Below are 19,938 nucleotides of genomic sequence, written 5' to 3'. Positions count from 1 at the left end.
ACGTCCCTTCCAACCTCAACCATTCTACGATTCTGTGAATCTGATAACAGCCTCACAACAAGCCACTTTCCTGCACTTAAGTAAGGACTAGAAGATGTGTCCAAAGCCATTATTTAGGTTCTGGGATTACATCAGCCTGAGAAGGTTAAAACCTACGGCTACTGTCTCCCAACATCACTATCAAACCACTTAACTTGCTCTGATAGGATTTAACTGGGGGACCTACTCTATCTATCCTTCCCTGAGGGGTAATGCAAGATTAGATTTAGTCATACTCAGTTACTTTCTCCTAACAAAGTTACAGCACCAAGAAACAGAGTTTTTTAGATCTGACTCTCAAAAAACTCCCTTTTCCTTTACATTTTCAAAATAAGATGGCATTTCATTTCGGATATTAAATTCAGACACTCAGAGGAGCAGTTAAAAATGTCTTAACATGTTTTTAACCAGAATGTACACATACAAGTCACCTGGTAATTCAAGTACTACAAGCTTAACCTCTGCAAAAAGTTATCAACAGATGATTGCAAGGGTCACCAAAATTCTGAATGGTTCAGTATAACCCAAACCCTGAACATTTCAAAAAACAAACATCAAAAGGGCAAAAGAAATGTACAGTCCACTGCATGTCTCATGCTGAATCCTATTCAAATTGCTACTATTCATCATTAAAGTCTTAAAATGGAATAAGGTCCCAAACAACTGGAAAGGTGTTAAGCGATTACTACATATCAAAAGTGAAAATCAACCTGAGGGGAAAAAAAAAAAAATCACCTGTTTTTCTGAAGTCAACAAATCTATGTATTTTTTCCTATAATTGTATATATTTATATACACATATTCAAAACCTATATATATACACATCCATTCAGAAATTTTTTATTTTCTGAACATATTTCCAGAAACTATGAGGCTGATCGCTTTTTACTGAGAAGAAAATATTTTTCTTACACCAGTAGTTAGGGGAAGTGTTAATAAACAACAGAAACGTGTAAGTATTCCATGATGTTCTTAGACAGATACACACACAAAAATATCTGTACGTACCTCTGCATGTATATCAAAGACAAATTAAAGGATGCTGACATTCTTTTTCCAGAAAATAAATAACCTGCAAGTGTAACTGACAAAAAGTAACCATGCTATTTTCATAAATGGGGGCTTTCATAGGACATAATTTACAAACAAATATTCTGATAAAAACCTATTTAAAAATATTAGTGTGGCCATACTAAGTGGAGTAACTGAAACTTTAAAGACCACCTAGTCCAACCCTCCTGCCATGGGCAGTAGATCAGGTTGCTCAAAGCCTTGTCCAACTTGACCTTGAACACAAGGAGAGCAGGGGATTGTTGCTTATCTTGACTTTAGTAAGACTTTTCACACTATCTCCTGCAACCTCTCCATAGACAAACTAATGAAGTGTGAGCTTGCTAAGTGGATAGTGAGGTGCACTGGAAATTGGCCAAACTGCTGGTCTCACAGGGTTGTGATCAGTGGCATGAAGTCCAGCTGAAGGCAAGTCAATAGTGGAGTATCCCATGGGTCAATACAGGGGCCAAGACTGTTTAACCTCTTCATTAATGACCTAGGTGATGGGACAGGGAACAAGTTTGCCAATGATACAAAACTTGGAGGGGTGGTTGATATACTAGATGGTTGTGCTGCCATTCAGAGGGACGTCAACACTGCAGAGAAATGAGCAAATAGAAACTTAATGAGGACAAATAAAGTGAAATGCAAGGTGCTGTGACTGGGCAGGAGTAACTCCAAGCATCAGCACATGCTGAGGATCCACAAGCTGCAGAGGAGGACCCAAGGATCCTGGTAGATCATAACATGAACATGAATCAGCAACGCACCCTTGTGGCAAAGGTCAACAGCATCCTGGGTTGCATTAAGAACAGTGTTGCCATAAAGGTCAGAGGAGGTAATCCTTCTTCTCTATTCGGCACAGGTGAGACCACACCTGAAATGCTGTGTCCAGTTCTGGGTTCCCCAACAGAAGAAAGACACGGGCATATTGGGGCAAAAACCAACAAAGGGCCACTAGATGATTAAGGGATTGGGGTATCTGTCATATGAGGACAGGCTGAGAGCTGGATGGCTCAGGGAGATCTTATCCATGCACACAAATATCTGATAGGAGGGAATGAAGAACAAGGTCCTTCTCAGTGGTATCTAATAAAAGGACAAAAAGCAATGGACATAAGCTGAAATGGATTTTCCATGGGGTTTTTGGGGGGTTTTTTGGTTTTGTTTGTTTGTTTGTTTGTTTTTGTTTTTTTTTTTTTATTTTAAGAGTAATTGAAAACCAGAATAGGCTTCCCAGAGAGGTTGCGAAGTCACCATCAGTGGAGATACCCAAAACCTGACTGGACATGGTTCTGGGCAACTTGCTCTAGCTGACCGTGCTTTAAGTAGAGGCAGTGAACTAGACTGTCTCTAGAGGTCCCCCCCAGCCTCTGTGATTCTGTGAAATCTCTCCTTCCTCCAGTTATCAAACAACTTCAGGAGCATGCGCTACGGCTGGTACCACTGGATCTGGATCTTATCAGCTCTTTTCTTCAGATGCAATCACACGATGTTTAACAGCAGCGACTAAACCAAATGTTTTGATCATGGCTTCTTTAGGACTAATATGTAATTTGCAGTATCTTGAAAAACAAGGGCACAATCGCTTTGTTTTATGGATCCAGAACTGGAATCCTGTTTAAAAAAAGCTACTCTCTAACCAATTTTCTTATGATACATGACTAAGCTGGTGCATTGACAATTGTGTTTCCTTTGCCCGACACACACATGCACGGTCCTGCTGCCTTCACTCTGCCAAGTCTGGCAGGCATTTCCCAGTGTGGTAAATCAGTTTTCTACAAGCTGGCAAAAACCTAACCAGACAGAAAAGAACCCAACCCATTTTCTACTTGTTCGTCAAATTGAACTGTCTTCTCTTACATCAGACAAAATGCCAAAGCCAACACGATGGGTTGAAAACACGTTGAAAAATAATTGTAAAATGTATAGTATTTAAGTAACAACCAATGATTTTGAATTCATGCAGCTTACAAAAAAGAGAGTCCTGTAGAGACAGATGCATTTCATTTACACACATGAAAAGCTGTCAAATTTATGCACCATTTCCTATGGTAATCATTGACCGGACTTATCATGGGCAAAGAAGATGTTGTCTGATCCATGTCTTGAAAAAGTAATTCCTATTTTAGCCTAGTGCAAGTTGCTGGGCATGGCATACAGGAAAAAAAAAGAGTAAAGGGATGGCTGAGAGGTACCAATGTTGATTACTGGCACATTTTTTGGTAGGGGTGTATAAACATGCTGCATTGGGCTACTGGAACTTTTGGAATCATAAGCAGACTTAAAGGTAAGCATCTAGCTATGAAGAAAGGAATGGACTAAAGCTTTTAATGGTTAATACACCGAGGAAATTCCATTTTTTCCAAAGCCTTGAAGTGTTTATTAAGAGATAGAAGATTGTGGGCACAAAGCAGCAATCTAGAGAACAGCTATGATCAGTAGGGGATGCTGACAATACTCCAAACACCTGGAAATAATTAAGGAAATAATGACAGCTTGATTGTACATACCATTCCTGAGCAGTTCTCAGATGGAAGAAATTAATAAAGCTATAGTCTAATTAATCCATCTCTTTTAGATTTTGTCTTTTGTTTTACATGTCCAAGACTAAAAAGACATGACAACTGATCCATGACCTAATTGAAGTATTTTAGACTGCTCTCCTTGCAGTTACAGCAAAAGCATTATTATGAAGCTATTCTAAATTATAATCAGGTACAGGCTCAAACCAAGTTGCAGATTCCATACAGAACAGTGTTGATGATACTAAATAATAATATGATAGATCTGAATAACCTATAATTGCTAATAGGGTATATTTAAATAATGTAAGCAGGTTTTTTATCCTTTCCTCATGGACGCTGACTTCGTATTAAAAACAAACCAACCCAAGCCCTTCAGGAAGCAAAGATCTGCAAATTTATTGCCTTTGGACTTGTCTAGAAACTCGCCAGAGTAGGACCACCTACTGTCCATTCCAGTATACTTGCCAACAGTCACGTTTCTGATTCAGGAATAATGAACTAAATCTGGTCTTTGATGGCTGGCTTCTCATTGTCTATATTCCTACCTTAATCATCATATTGATTATTTACTCTATATCCTAAAGCATCATATCTCGTTTACAGTACTTTAAAATCCATTCTGCATATCTGAAACTAGTTCATTTCAGTAGTAATCTCTATTTGTCATTGTATAATATTTTTAAAAATTTGGGGAGTAATTTGTAGAGTTTTTTTGTACTGAAGAACGTTATATAATTACTAAATATAAATATGCATTAAAAATGCTATTCAGAATTCCCAAAGCTTCGCACGAGTATCTGTTAAACCTTCATCTCCCCTTCCCTAATATTTTTCTTTTAAATCTTTATTACTATGTCCCCTAAACCCATTTCCCCCTTCACTTGCAGCTGGGATTTTGCTCTCCGTCTGTGGAAGAACGACCACCGTTCTCATCATATTAATAGATTTCAAGGCCAGAAAAGGCCATGTATGATCTAGTCTGATCTTTTCCCATTACATTACAGCTACTAGAGCTGCGTCTCTCTGGAATTGATTATACAGACAATCTAGTGCACTTAAATTTGACTCACTTTATGTTTGACATTTAGATAGGGCGATGGAAGATGAATCACTATGTATTTTAAAGCACAATGGATATCCTTAAAGCTAGCATGTATTTTAAATTCAATATTCACATTTAGATCCAATAGCACACCATCACATTCACTTCACAGACCATTAAAATGTATAATTTTAATTAACCCAACTACTTCTTTCCTAAGGGACAGTAAAATACCAAGAATATAGGACTTTAAGATACTTAGCCACATATCTATGACAATCTAAAGCAATTATTTCACAAATGTTACATTTTAGAAAGAACTTTTCTAATTAATAGTCAGATTAATAGTGCATTTGAAACATCACTGATACTCTTAAGTACAATAAAGCATTAATTAAATTTCAATTCAAAAGTAAATTGTTTTGGATGTGAGAATACATTACCATTTCTAATCCCTCTTTGTCTGCAGCTCTCCGCTACTCCACAGTTTAACATCCTTCAGGGATAAACTAATCAACTGATTAGCCTCCACTGAACTGGAGGGCTCATGAACATCAACATGAACATTTTAGATGTTCAACATTGTGGTTGGCGCTAGGGAACATGTAACCACACTGGACCTCTTAAGGTAACTATAAATACAGAAGCAAATTTAGAAATTGAAACTCAACCGAATTACAACATAGACTCATTTGTATCCTGGCAAAAGTCACGCAGTTGAACTTCCATGTTCTACAGAAGTCAAGGAAAATGTTTCTTTTTATCTCAAAGTAGCATCTGTATTGCCAAATTAGCTCCTTGCTTTGTTCCAACAGCCTGACAAACCTGATCGTCCGAGGCCGTACACAAGCTAGTTAGCTCTCACATTCCAGCTGGGAGTGCACCCAATAAAACAACATCCGTTCCTAGGGAAACTGGGTGTGCTCCTTTGCGTGGTTCAGACACCGAAAGTGGCAGGACTGTCCTTTGACACTCGGTACGACGCAGAACAGATTTCTGCCATGCAGCAAGATACCGGGGTGCACGATTCAGCGCTGCAGGAAGCCTGTTGTTTCTTTGTTCAGTTAGTAGTTCTTCCACGGCTTCTATGTTTATTCTAAAAATCTGAGATTTCTAATTAAAAATAAGTATTTCCTTCTTTACCAGATAGCTGCAGAACTGAGACAAGAAATACATTCAAAATGAGTAGAATATTTCATCCCGTAAACAACACCGAACTATTCAAATAATTACAGTGGCAACTGCTAGGAAAAGTTGCCATCTTTTTGGCAAACTGTGCATAGTATATTTATTAAAATAATTATTGTAAAAAGGGACCAAAATGAATGTAACTGACAAAGAAAAATCTTCTTCTGTGAGCCCTAGCAATTAGAGTCTTCAATTTAATCATTTAACGGGTTTCTGCATAACAATTTATGAATTGTATAGAGAATTGCAATTAATAAAATTTGAGTGAAACGTATCAGGTATAGAAAGGAACAACATTTGAAAAGCACACACAACTTCCTAACAGGCATAGAAAAGGAAGCGCTCTGAGAAAAGTACTGTGGCATTCTCCATTAGGCAGACAGATTGTATCATTCTGGATATTATTTTCATTCTGGGACTTGAAGAGCCTTACAAATTCTCTATAGCCAAGCGAGGTAGCGGGTAGATTATATCTATGCCCCAGGCACTGTGAACTAAGTTCAAAATCATAATTAGAATCAGTTCTATCATTCTCTATTATCACATTAAAAAAAATGCCCACTGAAAAGTTTAGATGAAATTGATATTTTTTGAGATAAGCGTGAGTTTCGAAGGGTTGATATTTTCCAGCAAGCCACGTTTTCTTAAGAAAATTTCTCAAAAACTCCCAAGGAGCTCTGAGAAAACACGGAGCAGCAAGTTACTAATGTCGACTCATGGGAAGCACTGTGAGGAGATGGAGATGATGATGATGAGATTGGTTGGTCTAGTGGATTGATCAGCTCACTAGATGTTCTAAGGGGTCAGTTTTGTATCCCTGCTAATTCATCCTTTTTTCTTATACTTAGTTTCTATCTGTGAATGACTTGACGGAAGCAGTAGGAGAAGCAGGGACCACGTGGCTCTGAACAGAGCACGTTTCCAAGGACAATGTAGCCTGGGGATTAATATTGCCAGAGGTATTGCTGCCTGCCGATCACCCAGCTTTCTGATGAGCCTGAGATAAAGGGAATGGGCAGATTATGAAAATGATAGAGGCATACAGCGTATTCTTAACATCGTTATTAAAAATCTGGGGAACAAACACTGCTAAAAGTAAAAAAAACCACCTTTCCGCAACACCCTGACTGGGATTAAGAGAACAGGCACATTAATGTTGGATAATTTACGGTTTTGTGGGCAAGGCAGAACAGTAACAGGAAAAATTTAAATATAAAAATTCAAAAAGTAACTCCAGTATGAGATAGCATAAGAAAGGAGAAAAGCAGACCAAGGAGAGTCACCAGGGAAAGTCTATAGTATAGGTATAAGAAAAGATAAGAGAAAGAAGAAAACAAAGAATACAAAGGAAAGTCCTTGCAGGTTTACACAGAGCAGGGGCTAGAAGGTACAATACCATTTTTAAAGAATTAAGTTATTTCATGTCTACAATCTGTTCACATAATCTGCACACGTTATTTACAGTAACTTATATCTGAGATCCAGTGCAGTTATATTTACACCATAAAAGAACTTGCCAAGGATTTCTGAAATCATGCCCAAAGCATCCACCTATATGAAAACTAAGCCTGTTTTTCCAAAATTGGGAATTATATTAGAAAAAAAAATAATAATTCAAAGACTATAGCAATCTTTCATCTGAACTCGACTCGGTAACATACCCTCATACTTTATTGCCAGTTTTAATCAGAATTCATATACCATAGAGGTGTTAATATAACATAGCCTCTTCTATACACATTGCATGAATGTTTAAGAACTACAAGAGCTTCTGTGCAGAGAGATAACGAGATACCTGAACTTCACACTGGGACATTACACTCTGGTGCAGGGCTCAAAAACACAAACCTGATCTAGGGACCACCACCACCACCACCACCTAGAAAGGCGAATCAGTGTGTTCTATATAATAAAAGGTTCATAAACGATATATGAAGGAGGGTCGATTTAGGTTAGATGTTAGAAAGAAATTCTTTACTGTTAGAGTGGTGAGGCCCTGGCACAGGCTGCCCAGAGAAGCTGTGGCTGCCCCTGGCTCCCTGGCAGTGTTCAAGGCCAGGTTGGATGGGGCTTTGGGCAACCTGGGCTAGTGGAGGGTGTCTCTGCCCATGGCAGGGGGTGGGACTAGATGGGCTGTGAGGTCCCTTCCAACCCAAACCAGTCTGGGATTCTATGATTATTGTTAGATTTTTAAAGAGAATAGAAGAAAAAACCCCAACCAAACAACAATCATTAGTGAGAGCCGCAAGTATAGGCGTCACTATGGAAGTATATTAAGGAACATGAGAGCTTAACTACCAGGAACAGTCATCAGCTGCATCTATTCGATGCCCTTGTCAGCAGGTATATTAGTCCATATAGATTTCTATGCTAACCTAGCTAGAGCATTTCTACTCCTTAAACTAGCATATTTAGAGCTAATTGAGTATTTCCACTTCACATTGAACTGGGGGGGGGGGGGGGGAAATGAAACCAAAAAAACCAAACCCAAACAAATCACACATCTCTAGTTTGCACTGAGGCAAAGGCAGAAGAAGGAGGTTGGATTAGTCAGGAAAATCACAGCCGAAGTGTGGGCGGTGGCGGGGGGGGAGTGAAAGAGGGGCAGAAAAGTGGAAATAAAGATAAATGAACAACAAAATTAAAAGGTTTTTCCTATCATGCATCCTTTGGATAGAATTAAAAATGGGCCAAAATGATTTTCTAAGTCCCATGTTTGATCCTTGCACTCAACCAGATCAAGTTGTATGCAGGAGCACAGGACTGGAAGGATTCCTACACCATCATGTCTGGCTACTTGCTTCCACCTGCAATCATAGCATACAGTCCCAGTACTCATCATCAACACACAGATTTATTCTACAACTCCCTCACCACCTTCTGCCTCTGTTATTGCTATGTCTGGGTTATTCCAGAACCTTATTCCTCTGACTTTGAAACTTTCTTTTAATTTCTCAGCATACAGGATTTCTATATTTATATACATGTGTTTATATGAGGAATATATACCTATTTCTTTTCGTTTCAACATTATACTATAAATTCAACATAATTTCTGCCATGCCCAGGTATCTACAAGGGACAGTCCTAATTCTCGAACACTAATTTTTTCTGTTAGCTATACAGACTCAGAACAAACAGAAAGAGGGTTGTTCTGCACGGAAAGCTTTCGCGGAAGTAGAAGCAAATACAAGACAAATGAGAGGCGAAAATGGAAACTGCTCCAGCCAGTGGGAAATATATTAAGATTAACTGAACAGTAGCTTAATTCAGGCATGTGCTTGTGGACAATCATAACCAGCTCGTTAGCCATAAAATAACAGCATGATCAAAGTAATAAAAGAGTGATTTAGAACAATAAGGTCCAGGAGAAACAGGTGAAAGGAAGATAGGGTTGATATATTTTGTGGAGAAAAACAGCGTATGCTTCATCAAATACTGTAGAAATCAAATAACAATGTAAACAGAGGATACAAACTGAAGTCTCTGCAATTAAAATAAACATGAAAAAAAGCCAAGCACAGCTCTGAAAGTCAAATTTGGAACAATTATGGATGAATGAGATTTGCAAACATCACAAATCAAAATCAGTGGAGAGTCTAGACTTTTATTTTTAGTAGTTATAAAAATAATTCTAAATTCCATAGGCACTACAGAACGGTCTCCTTTTCCAGTTTTCATATACAAACAGCAGCCGTAAGATCTTGCAGACTTAAGTTTCAAAAGTAATTGTCTCTGACAAAGGGACTAAAGCTGAGAGAGAACAAGATAGCTGGCGCTCAGCATACTATAATTTGATACTGCTCAGAGGAAAGCAGCGCGTGTTATTTGATTATAACATTTTATATTCCCTCACTCTGTAAAGTATTACTTAGAATACTGGCCTTTGTAATACGTAAAAAATGTATTCCAGACAAAGACACATTCAAAATGGTAAATGGAAAGGCAATAAATTAAAGGCTTTTATACATTGACAAAGCACCTTTTAGGATTCAGACATTAGGAAGCATATTTCAAATTTTCATGCTGTCATTTTTATTACTTTTCTCATCGACTACCACTTTCTGAAACCATATCCAAAATTCAAGCCTAATCCGTATGGGAGAATGAAGCTTCTTCACGACTGCTTTTGAAGTTGGATGACTGCCAGGGAAAATTCAGTCAAAAATAAAGACCACAGAAGGAAACGCACTTTAGGCAAAGAGGAGGACCGAGGAGGGTGCGAGGAAGACTCCCAGATAAAGTTTATTGCTCCAAGGATTGCTTAAATCTTTCTCATTAAATACGACTGGGTAAGTAGCAGAAATAATCCTGGTAACACAGATCAGAATCCAAGGTTCCCACTTTTTTTAGGTGAATTACTGCAGTATTTACAATGATATTCTGAACAACGAAAACCTTGCTTTTTTAAGTTGAAAATATATTTTACCACCTCATTTACAACACTTACTCAACAGAACGAAAAATTTTTGTATGAATTTATTAATGATTTTTTTCTGTGTCATCATTACCAAATCACTGTCGAAATTTTCCAGTTACAGTTTTTGAAGGACTGAAAATCCTGTTTTCATCATTCAGCACAGCGAGGGGGGGAAGGACTGGAGAGGCGGAGGCAACAACAGGACAGGGTCACGGTGGCGGTGCAGGAGGAATCCAGTCTTTCCCTTCGGGTGAGGGTTGGCTTTGTAACACATCCCATATTATCCACCAGCTCTTCATTTGAAGCAATGCAACTGAAGCATAAAGTAATGATCAAATGTCAAGCTTACCTCCTTGACTTCCTCCCTTGGATGGACTACTTCCCAACTTACGTCTCCAAGACGATGTCTCTGCACCGCTCCGGACCACCCTCCCACCCAGTTTCCCTAACCCTGTCCATCGCTACATCAGACAGCTGGTGAAACTCATATTACCTTTGCTCTGTTAAAAACTCCATCACTGGTGATGGAAGTTTTAGAGGGCACCTACACAGTCATCTGAGGTCACTCCATTGCCAAGCTGAAAAGAATCTCCTTCCAAATACTTTCAGTCCGGCTGAGGCTGTAAAATAACTGATTTTCCAGTTCAAAGGGTGAATCGAAATTTTTATTTTTTTTTCTTTTTTTAATGTTGGGCTGAACAAAAAGAAATTCAGCTCACAATTTCTGCCCAATGAATCAATAGTGATTTCAAGCACTCAGCTGTGCTCCAGGTGATGTTTCACTAGCACATAAATCAGAACAGCTTCAAAAGGAGAGGCAGAGATGCTCGTCCCACCGTGCTCTATAGCTTCACGGTAACAGCGTTTTTCCGAGCAGTCAGAGACTTCAATTCAAATCTCTATATTGAATTATGCACAGAGAGGACTTAAATACAGATTTCGTGCCTGTCAAAAAATCTTCTTGCAGAACATTGTTCGTGGTTATCTCAAAATTCAATTAAAAGGCCATACATTTAATACTGCTGGGGATTGCTGGCTGTGGACTAAGCCTACCCAGTTTTGAAATTACTGCTGGAAGACAGAACAGGGCAAGATAACTGCCGATGGTACCTCTTCCAATTTGTAAGAGCCCTTTTTTTTTTTTTTTCAATCCTAGTGAAACTATTTTCCAAATTTGACCTGAATTCAGAAATTTCATGCATACTAATACTACACTGTGATGTAGTGTAGTGTAGATGTAGTGTAGAAAAACTATTTACCGAAAAGCATGCTCTACTTACAACCCCTTGATAGATTATTTTTTTAACTGTGTTGTATTTCCTTTCTCAAATAAAACCTTTCTTAACAGAAATATTGTTTCTAAAAGAACAAGTAGTAATTTTAGGATCTGATTTTAGAACTACAAGTACTCAAGTCAAATATTTCTGGCAGAAACACTATTTCTATAACTTTCAATTTGTGAGTATAATTTAATTTTTGACAACTGTCAGAAGTCGACATTCTAAAGTAATTTTATTCTTTCCTGCTATAGAGTCACGATAGTAATAAAATCTTCAGGAAAGACAATAAACATACTATGAAAAAGGAAAAAATCACCTAATCGTTTATATTATTTTTCAAACGTATATCACTGTGCTTTTGTAAAATCTGTCTCAAACTGTCATATTCGGGCAATATATCAAACACCAACCACCCTTTATAACAAACACTTCTGGGAGATGTAAGTCGCTTTCACAAATTTAAACTAACAAGAGCTTAAATAAAATATTGAAAAGCAAAATGAATACTAGAAAAGCTCTAACTAAGTCTGTAACAGAAATAAATCTTTTGAAAACGCTGCAGAGGAAAGCTCAGGCTCTCAGTCCTCAGCTGGCTTTAACAAGAACCAGTATCACCGTCAGTTCCAGACCTCCCCAACTGCCTGAACCATTAAGGACGGGTACAGAAAATCATCTGTACGCATTTCATTTTTCTCTATTTTTAGCTTCCTGCTGAAGGATACGGGGCTCATTATGGGATGCAGGGGAAGAACATCTTAGGACTGCACAAGACTTGTAATGGGATGTTCAGGGAAGGAACCAAAGGTGAGGAAAAGGAAGGACCGAGATGATTTGGGGAGGAACAGGAATGGAGGTGTAAGAGGATAGAAGGGGCCAGCCGTGTGTGAACAAATTACTGGTCAGTGCTTTTGTCCCGCCATGCCTTGGCCCAGATTTCGGATTTCCAGCTGCTGGAGAGACCGCAGCGTCTGGAGGTCGACTGAGACATCTGCTTCCATGTGTTCGTGTCCTGGGGGTCTTTGGGAGTGGGGCAACTGGGGAGACCAGGATCTGGGGGACAGCAATGGGACAGAAGGAGAAGCTAAACCCAGCTACCGGAGGGACCTACGCTGGAGATACAAATACGGGTATTTCCCACTAACGGACCTCCGATCCCAATCAGCCGAGGCGGGGAAGAGGATAAGAGACTTGGTGCTGTAGGGTTAGCGTCAGTGCCGAGTGTCTGACGCGTGTGGTCAGTATATACGTATACATGAGCTATATACGTGTGTGTGCAGGTGCCTACTGAGAACATAGGCTCGGGCTCAGCACTGCGGGCACCCGGGGCCACGGAGCTGCAGCAGCCTCACCACTGGATTCGGGAAGCCCTGACGCTGCTCATCTGGATAACGACTCTTTGAGATTCTGTACAACGTCTGCTCTTTCATCAGAAGTGTTTTAAATCATCTCAGAAAAGGAACTTTAATGTCTTTCAGAAGCTAAATTCTCTGAGAACTGAGAGATAATTAATGGATTTGAAAAGTGTCTGAAAAAGCTAGCATTAGAGTATTTGCATAGAATGACATTTAGCATGCCACAGTTCTTAGGATGAGCACTGCAAACATGAATAACAATTGAAGTTGCTTCCAAATGTAACAAGCAATTCAAAACAGATTATGAATATTTTTGAATAACAAGATAGAGTTTTCAGGCCACAGCTTCAGTGTCTTGCTGAGTATAAGATTTCAAATCTCCATGCTCAAAGCTTCCTGTTGGACAGGTGTGAGCCATCGGAGAGACTGGAAAAAACCAAGTTGCAGAGTACCTCATCACAGATACTATTGGCAAAATAGAGAATATGGTTATTGCACAGGCAGGTTCTTCCGAAGTGCAGACCACGAGTCTTTCTCCCAGTAAGCAGGACTGACCACAAGCTTCACTTCATCTTTCAGAAATTAATAGAAAGTCCATTGTCTCAAATAACTGCTTTTCAGTGATTTCTTTACACACACTTTTTTCCTCTATCTAGAAACAGCGGTGACTAACTTCTATAAGGAAAAATAAGAGAAGTTCTTACATACCTTAGTGAAAAACATTACAAATAAATAAACTTAGGGAGAACATAGATTTAAGTGAAAAGACCAGATAATTTCTTTTCTAAAAAAGATTTCTCTAGATCCTAACCCAGATAAGAAACAGGTTATGTAGACAAATTCTAAGCGATAAAATATTAGTATCAGATGGACTAATTTCTTTTAAAGAACCCATTATTCCTCTTTCATACTTGCCAGATTCAAACCCGATATCCTACAGTTCTTTCATTCAACTCAGACTTTGGGAATAACAATCAGCCAGAAAGACTCAGAAAAATGCCAAAAAAGCCCTGAAGTGATCAGTGCTTAGTTATTACAGCAAGATACCTTTAAATATATTCAATTGCAGATTGTCATTTGGAATCCTGTCACTGGAATTCAGAGTTGCAAACAGATGCAGAAATCAGACAATACTTCATCATTTGTTTTCTCCATAAAAAGAGTTTCCCCTCCACATCAATTAATAGCTATATTGTGACAAGTCTTTTAATGACTTCTACAGAAACACCCTCATGAAGTAATTCCACTTCCATATATTTTCTAAGCTAGGGAAAATGCTGAAGAGCTAGCAGAGAGAAAGAGGGAGCAAGGAGCAAGCCTACACCCATTAGTTGAATTCTTAGTAATCAAATGAACCAAAGTGTAATGTGTTCAGCTAAGGCCGTTTATATTTTAAATGTCATTTTAAGTTTAACACCCAAACTATTCCAGGAAATCTTTCAGATACTAATGGGTACAAATCTTTCTTTTTTTCTTTTTTTTTTTCCCCTCTTTATAAACAAATCAAGACAACAGAGAGAGTAGCTTGGGTAAATCAGGGCTCCTGGAAAGCCTGTGCAGCTCACTCTGCTAAGCAAGTACATCTGAGGCATCCGTGTAACACGCTACGTAAGAAGATGTTCACACCCTTGGCTTAAATGTAAATAAGACAGGCTTACTTGTAATGCTTTCAGTGTGAGAAAGGGAGGAAATTTAGGGGAAAAAGGGACAGGGTGGATAAAAATAAGTACAGTCAGAAGGATGGGCTAACAGAACAGTGTGAAGAAGGCATCCAGGGGCAGAGAAGGATTCATAGAGGAGTGTAAGCTACTGGTAGAGAAAACAAGGACAACCAGCAACGTATGTTAAGTTGTAAAGTAAAGGGGGAGGAAAAGAGATCAATAAAAAGGTATTTTTTTTTCTACTTTGCATTACAGAACCTTGACTGAACAAGAGAGACAAGGAGAAGGACCTGACGTGAATACAGAACTAGGGTACGAGAGCGAGACAGAAGAAAGAAGGGTTAACAGAGAACGGGAGACCTACGGAGACCGTGAGACAGGGGAACTTCCAGGCCTTGAATTGCAAGACAGATAAAATAAGTGTATGACCACTGAAGGTAGTAAAGGAAAGGAGAGGGAAATGGGAGTATAGAGGAGAGCAGTATAGGCTCCTTGGGAAACAGAGATGGCTGTTAAGAGTTCTCTGTAAGGCAGGTTAAAAAGGAAAATTGGATTAGAGAGCAGGGGGGGAAAAAAAAAATCTGAAGAGAGTGGAAAAGTTTTAAGGAAGGCAAAATCTGAGCAGAGACTTTTTGCTTCAGTCGGGAAAGTCAAGACCTCCAGGCAGCAAGTCTTAAAGACCTGGGATAGCACGCAGCTGCGGGGACTGGGTTTTAGGAAGGAGCTGTTGGTCTGACAAGGTCTAACGGAAAGAAAATTGTACAATCAGGAAAGGTCTCCTGAAATACAAATCGTCAGCTGAACTGGGTGCTGTTTTAAGACTCAAAGAACGCTGTGCATTCGGCCAAGAGTTCGGCAGTCTCCGGGAACACAAAAATGAGAGGGTCGTTACACGACGTGACTTTACAAATACGAAAGTAGAACCTGTCTCTCTCCATGTCATACTGCCGTCGTTGGAATCAGAACAGCTCGAATGAGCTTAAATAGCATTATAAATTGTTATAAAAGCAACCAGCATCCCGTGTACGTATATTTTGGAGTTTGGTCCCACCACCCGAGATATGCAGATTCCCTGCTTTTCTCCCACGGTACCTGAAGACAGGGAGCAGTAAGGAAGGACACCTTTCACAGGGTTTACTTTAAAATCTTTGTTTAAAAAGTTTTAAAAACTAGGTAGTTAAAAGCATTAAAGCATTAAAAATATTACCTCGCAGTATGTTCCAAAGAGAAAAAAAGTTACCAAGAAAGTTAAATTTATTTTTGTGTGCCGGATGTCGATATATACTTTCAAGTTTACTGACAGTCAAGGAGTACATGGATCATATTTTTTTAATGCAACGTGCATAAATCTGCATGAAGAAAAAAATTAAGTCTACTTCAAGTTTAACTGTCTTCAAACACAAAAAACATGAACAGCTATTTTCTGTCCCTTGACTGCAGTATAAATTTCAGATTATGGTGTGAAGTTTTATCTACCTTGCTTGAAAAGCAAAAAATTTAAACACAACAGCCAGCTGCTAGACTAAATCATGTTTTTAATGGAAGTTTTAGCGGTATGCCAGAAAACTTCTAGGAAAATTATAATAAAGTCAGGTAGTCACTAGCACATATCTACAAGGTAGATGATGCTGATAGACATTAAATAGTCATTTAATAGATAGAATAAATTTACCTAAATATAATCTATTTCCTTGTCTTGCTTTCCTCAGTACCCCAGACTGTTTCTTAATAAATTTAATCAGACCTGAGCCCAACAGACCAGCAGTTCTTTGTAGTTTTTCTGTGTGAATCACAACCTGAATGTCTCCTCCACAGGGAATTTCCTCCTTCTGTAACGATCGAGAAGGGAGCAGTTGCGTTTAGACACCTATGCCATGAGAACATACCCGCCTGCTCCCCTCCCCAGAAGGTTTTTCTTATTTCTGAGGAGTTCTTCACCTCCCTGCGCTCCTCAGGCTTTGTACCTTCAGGGCTGAGGGTTATTATAACCAAAAAAACACACAAAAATCTCACTCCTCCCAAAACTTCACTATGCAGAAGACTGCTTTGCTTCACCTCTAATGTAAGACGACATGGACGACAACCATCAGCATTTCCTAGGTCTCATTTGTCCCCCATCTGGGAGATCTTCTACGCAGCTCTGACAACATCGGAATAACTAACCCATACAGTAAAGTATTCAATGGCATAGCAATTGCATAATTGCATTTAGATGGTTTGGAACTGTAAGGCCAAAGTATTCCTATTATGGAATTATCACGGGATAAATACATATACACACATACTTACACAGTTATGAGCTTTATACATAAAATATTTATTCCTTTTCATGAAATTAGGGGGGAGGGGAGAGAAAAATATTAAAAATCTATCTTCTTACTCTTAGGTTTTTTTAGAATTCAACTTCACAAATCAAAACTGTTGATGATCACAGTTTTGTATAGCTACACAAATATAATTTACCCTCCCACATTATTAAAGTAACAAGCATCTTAAAGCTATATATTCTTTGCATCCATGTTCATTCCAAAGTATTTTGCAAATGATACAGAACATTCATTTCATACCTATCAATAAAAAGCAGCTCTCTCCTGGATGAATTGCAACACCTGCTATAGTAGCCTATAATAGTACACAGCAATATAGGGAAGGAAATGAGGAGCACACCAGAGCCAGCTGTAACTGCAGGAGACGTTTTTAGGTTGACGGTGTAATTATCCAAGCTGGAATTTTGCCAGAAAATCAACTAGCAATACTCTGGCAAAACACAGCCTCGGTTCATTAATCCAGCTCTTTATGTCACTGAGCTAAACATATCATTTCACGTTGCACCAAGGCTGGTCTGGTTTACGCAGCTCGTGTGCGCTAATAATGGTGTTTGGTGTCTCCTGCTCTCCTAATTATGGACTCGTGTTGTACAGACCCAAAAAAAAGCTGCTCCGCTTTTCTGACACTTTTTTCTAGCCTGTACTGTTGACAAAAGATGAATGCCTGCATCATTCCGCGTAATACTGTTTATGATCTTTTTCCCTCTCTTTTTTCTTTTTTCCATTGTTTGTTTTGTGGGTTTTTTAATGCAGATTTAAAAAAAAAAATAGAATATAAGGCTTATTATCAATTCAAAAGTCAGAAATTCAGTCAAGACGAAAACCAAAACTCTCCACAGCAAATCCTCTCAGATGCCTCCAGCTTTACAAAGAACAACTCTACATAGAAAATCACTGTTAACTAATACAAACCTCTAATGACAAAGATAATACGCAGCTCTGATACGATGCTCATGAACATGGTATATTCGCCTACATCAGAGAGCATGCAACAGTCTAGGCTGATGACTCTAACTCGGTGGAAGGCGCCTGGGGAGAAGCTAGAAAAACTGAGTCAGCCCCACAGCCCCCAAAGGGAGAGAGAGATAAATTCAGAGGGAACGAGGGCACTCGCGTCAGCGCTGAAGATGCCGTACTAGAATTTGACATAAATCAAAATAAGTCATGTAAGCAACGGAAAACTGAAGTAGTTGACAAATGAAACTGCATGCCGGAACAACTGGGCATCAGCTTTAAAATTATAAAAAGAAAACAAAAACCAAAACTAACCCAAAAACCTAAATAACAACAAAAACTACAACAACAACAAAAAAACCACAACAAAAACCAGAAAAACCCATCAGAATACTGGCATAACACTGTATATAGAGTATATAGCAAATACTCGACCTATTATGATGTACTAGCAATTGAATGTTGGGAAAAAAACCCACCAACAAAAAACCAAAAAACCACATAGGAACAGGAAAACAGTGAAACCAAATACACATATAGTGGATAGGAGGAAGAAATAGCCTCAGGATAGAACAGACTGGAGTATTCACTAATCAGTGTTTATGTATACAAGATTTTAACCCTGCCTGCTCATATGCTCATTTAAGTCCAATTTTTAAGAAGTTAAAAAACCATTGTACGGTTACTGGGAGCCTAACACACTGAAAATCAGTATTTTATACTTAAGTCCTTTAGAATCCTTTTGGAAGCCCAGCTGGAGATCTGCCAGTCTTGTTCTAAAATCCAGGACTGATGATACTGGCAGATGGTATCTTTAGATTATAGGATTTATAACAGAAAAAAACTGAAAGGTACTTAATGCTGCTGCAATAAACATAATTACAATCAAAGTCAATAAAAGGGAAAAGTTTTGGGTTGAGCATATATTGAAAACATATTTTTTTTCCCCTATCATCACACATATAAATTTACAAACATCTGACATACATTTTACCTTTTGAAGGAAAATTGTCAGGATATCTATGATATCTTTAAAATTTCAAAGCCTTATTTGAAAGCAGTTTTCTTATAATACCAATTAAAACTTCAACTATTAAATCATGCAAAATCAGGATTTTTTTCTACCAGTAAAGAAAATGTTATTATCCCACGCCTGAGTCCCACACCCAACTAGGCAATTTTTTGTGACGTTGCATATCTCGAAACTAAAGAGTTTAACCTATGCAGTATGCAAACTAATGTTGACTTCTATCTTATTATCACCAACACCCAGAAAAAAAGTGTTTTAATATTGCTATTATCTGTATATTTTCAGACTTTGATAATCTGTGTATATATTTCAATATATACTTGAAATCACAAGTAATTCCATATTGTACTATTTGGTTGATAATTGTTGGAATGTTAAGAAATGTATGCGCCATAATCCTAACTCTACATTTGCATCCATGGGTTTTAAACCACTGCTCAAATTTAGTAAAGTGAAAAAACATGTCATTTTGTTATACAGCAGAATAAAAAACAAGTGGAAAATTAAACTATAAGCTTTGGCACTGAGCAGCATGGCTGCTAAGTAATATTTGAGTTCACTGTTTGGTGACAGAACAGCTAAAAGGGGAAAAAAAAAACCCACCACAAAACAATCCCCATTTTTTAGCCAAAGTTCGAACATTCTTTATACTCATTGCCATCCACGAAGGTATAGCTATTTTAATACTTATATGCCATATTACAGATATACTGTAATACGGGACATAGTTTCAGTAACGTTATCAGAGCAGCTGATACTCATTTCAGAAGAAATCTTGAAAAACATCACATAAAGCAGTTACCCCATTAAGCATTTTGTTCCACGTACCTTGTTTGCGTACATCCTCTACGGCAGCAACCAATTCCTCCTTGAGATCCTGGCTCTCTTTAGCAATTTGATCTCCTTTTTCTAAAAAGTTTTGAGTGGCCTGCTCTACCGAAGCAGCCAACACGTGAGCCTTCTTAGAGCGCCCTTTCTTTTTGCCAGATGGTCCTTTATTGCTTGTGTTAACAAGCGTAGTTACCTTTGGGAAAGAAAAAAACAAGGTTTTGTCAGTTTGAACA

At 38.4% G+C, this 19,938-nt stretch overlaps 1 protein-coding gene across 1 annotated transcript in view; it reads right to left on the bottom strand.

Moving 5' to 3' along the window:
* The window catches only part of CTNNA2 (catenin alpha 2), a 539,666-nt gene that overhangs the window by 382,791 nt on the left and 136,937 nt on the right, over positions 1 to 19,938 (bottom strand). Inside the window, exon 3 of the mRNA XM_054824266.1 lies at positions 19,703 to 19,898. Coding sequence (XP_054680241.1) covers positions 19,703 to 19,898 — 196 coding nt within the window. The remainder of the gene's footprint in view (positions 1 to 19,702; positions 19,899 to 19,938) is intronic.

This window comes from Grus americana, chromosome 4, assembly GCF_028858705.1.
Source record: "Grus americana isolate bGruAme1 chromosome 4, bGruAme1.mat, whole genome shotgun sequence".
NCBI classification, from domain to species: Eukaryota; Metazoa; Chordata; class Aves; order Gruiformes; family Gruidae; genus Grus; species Grus americana.
The sequence above is the reverse complement of the archived record's forward strand: the minus strand, read 5'-3'. Positions and strand labels throughout refer to the sequence as shown.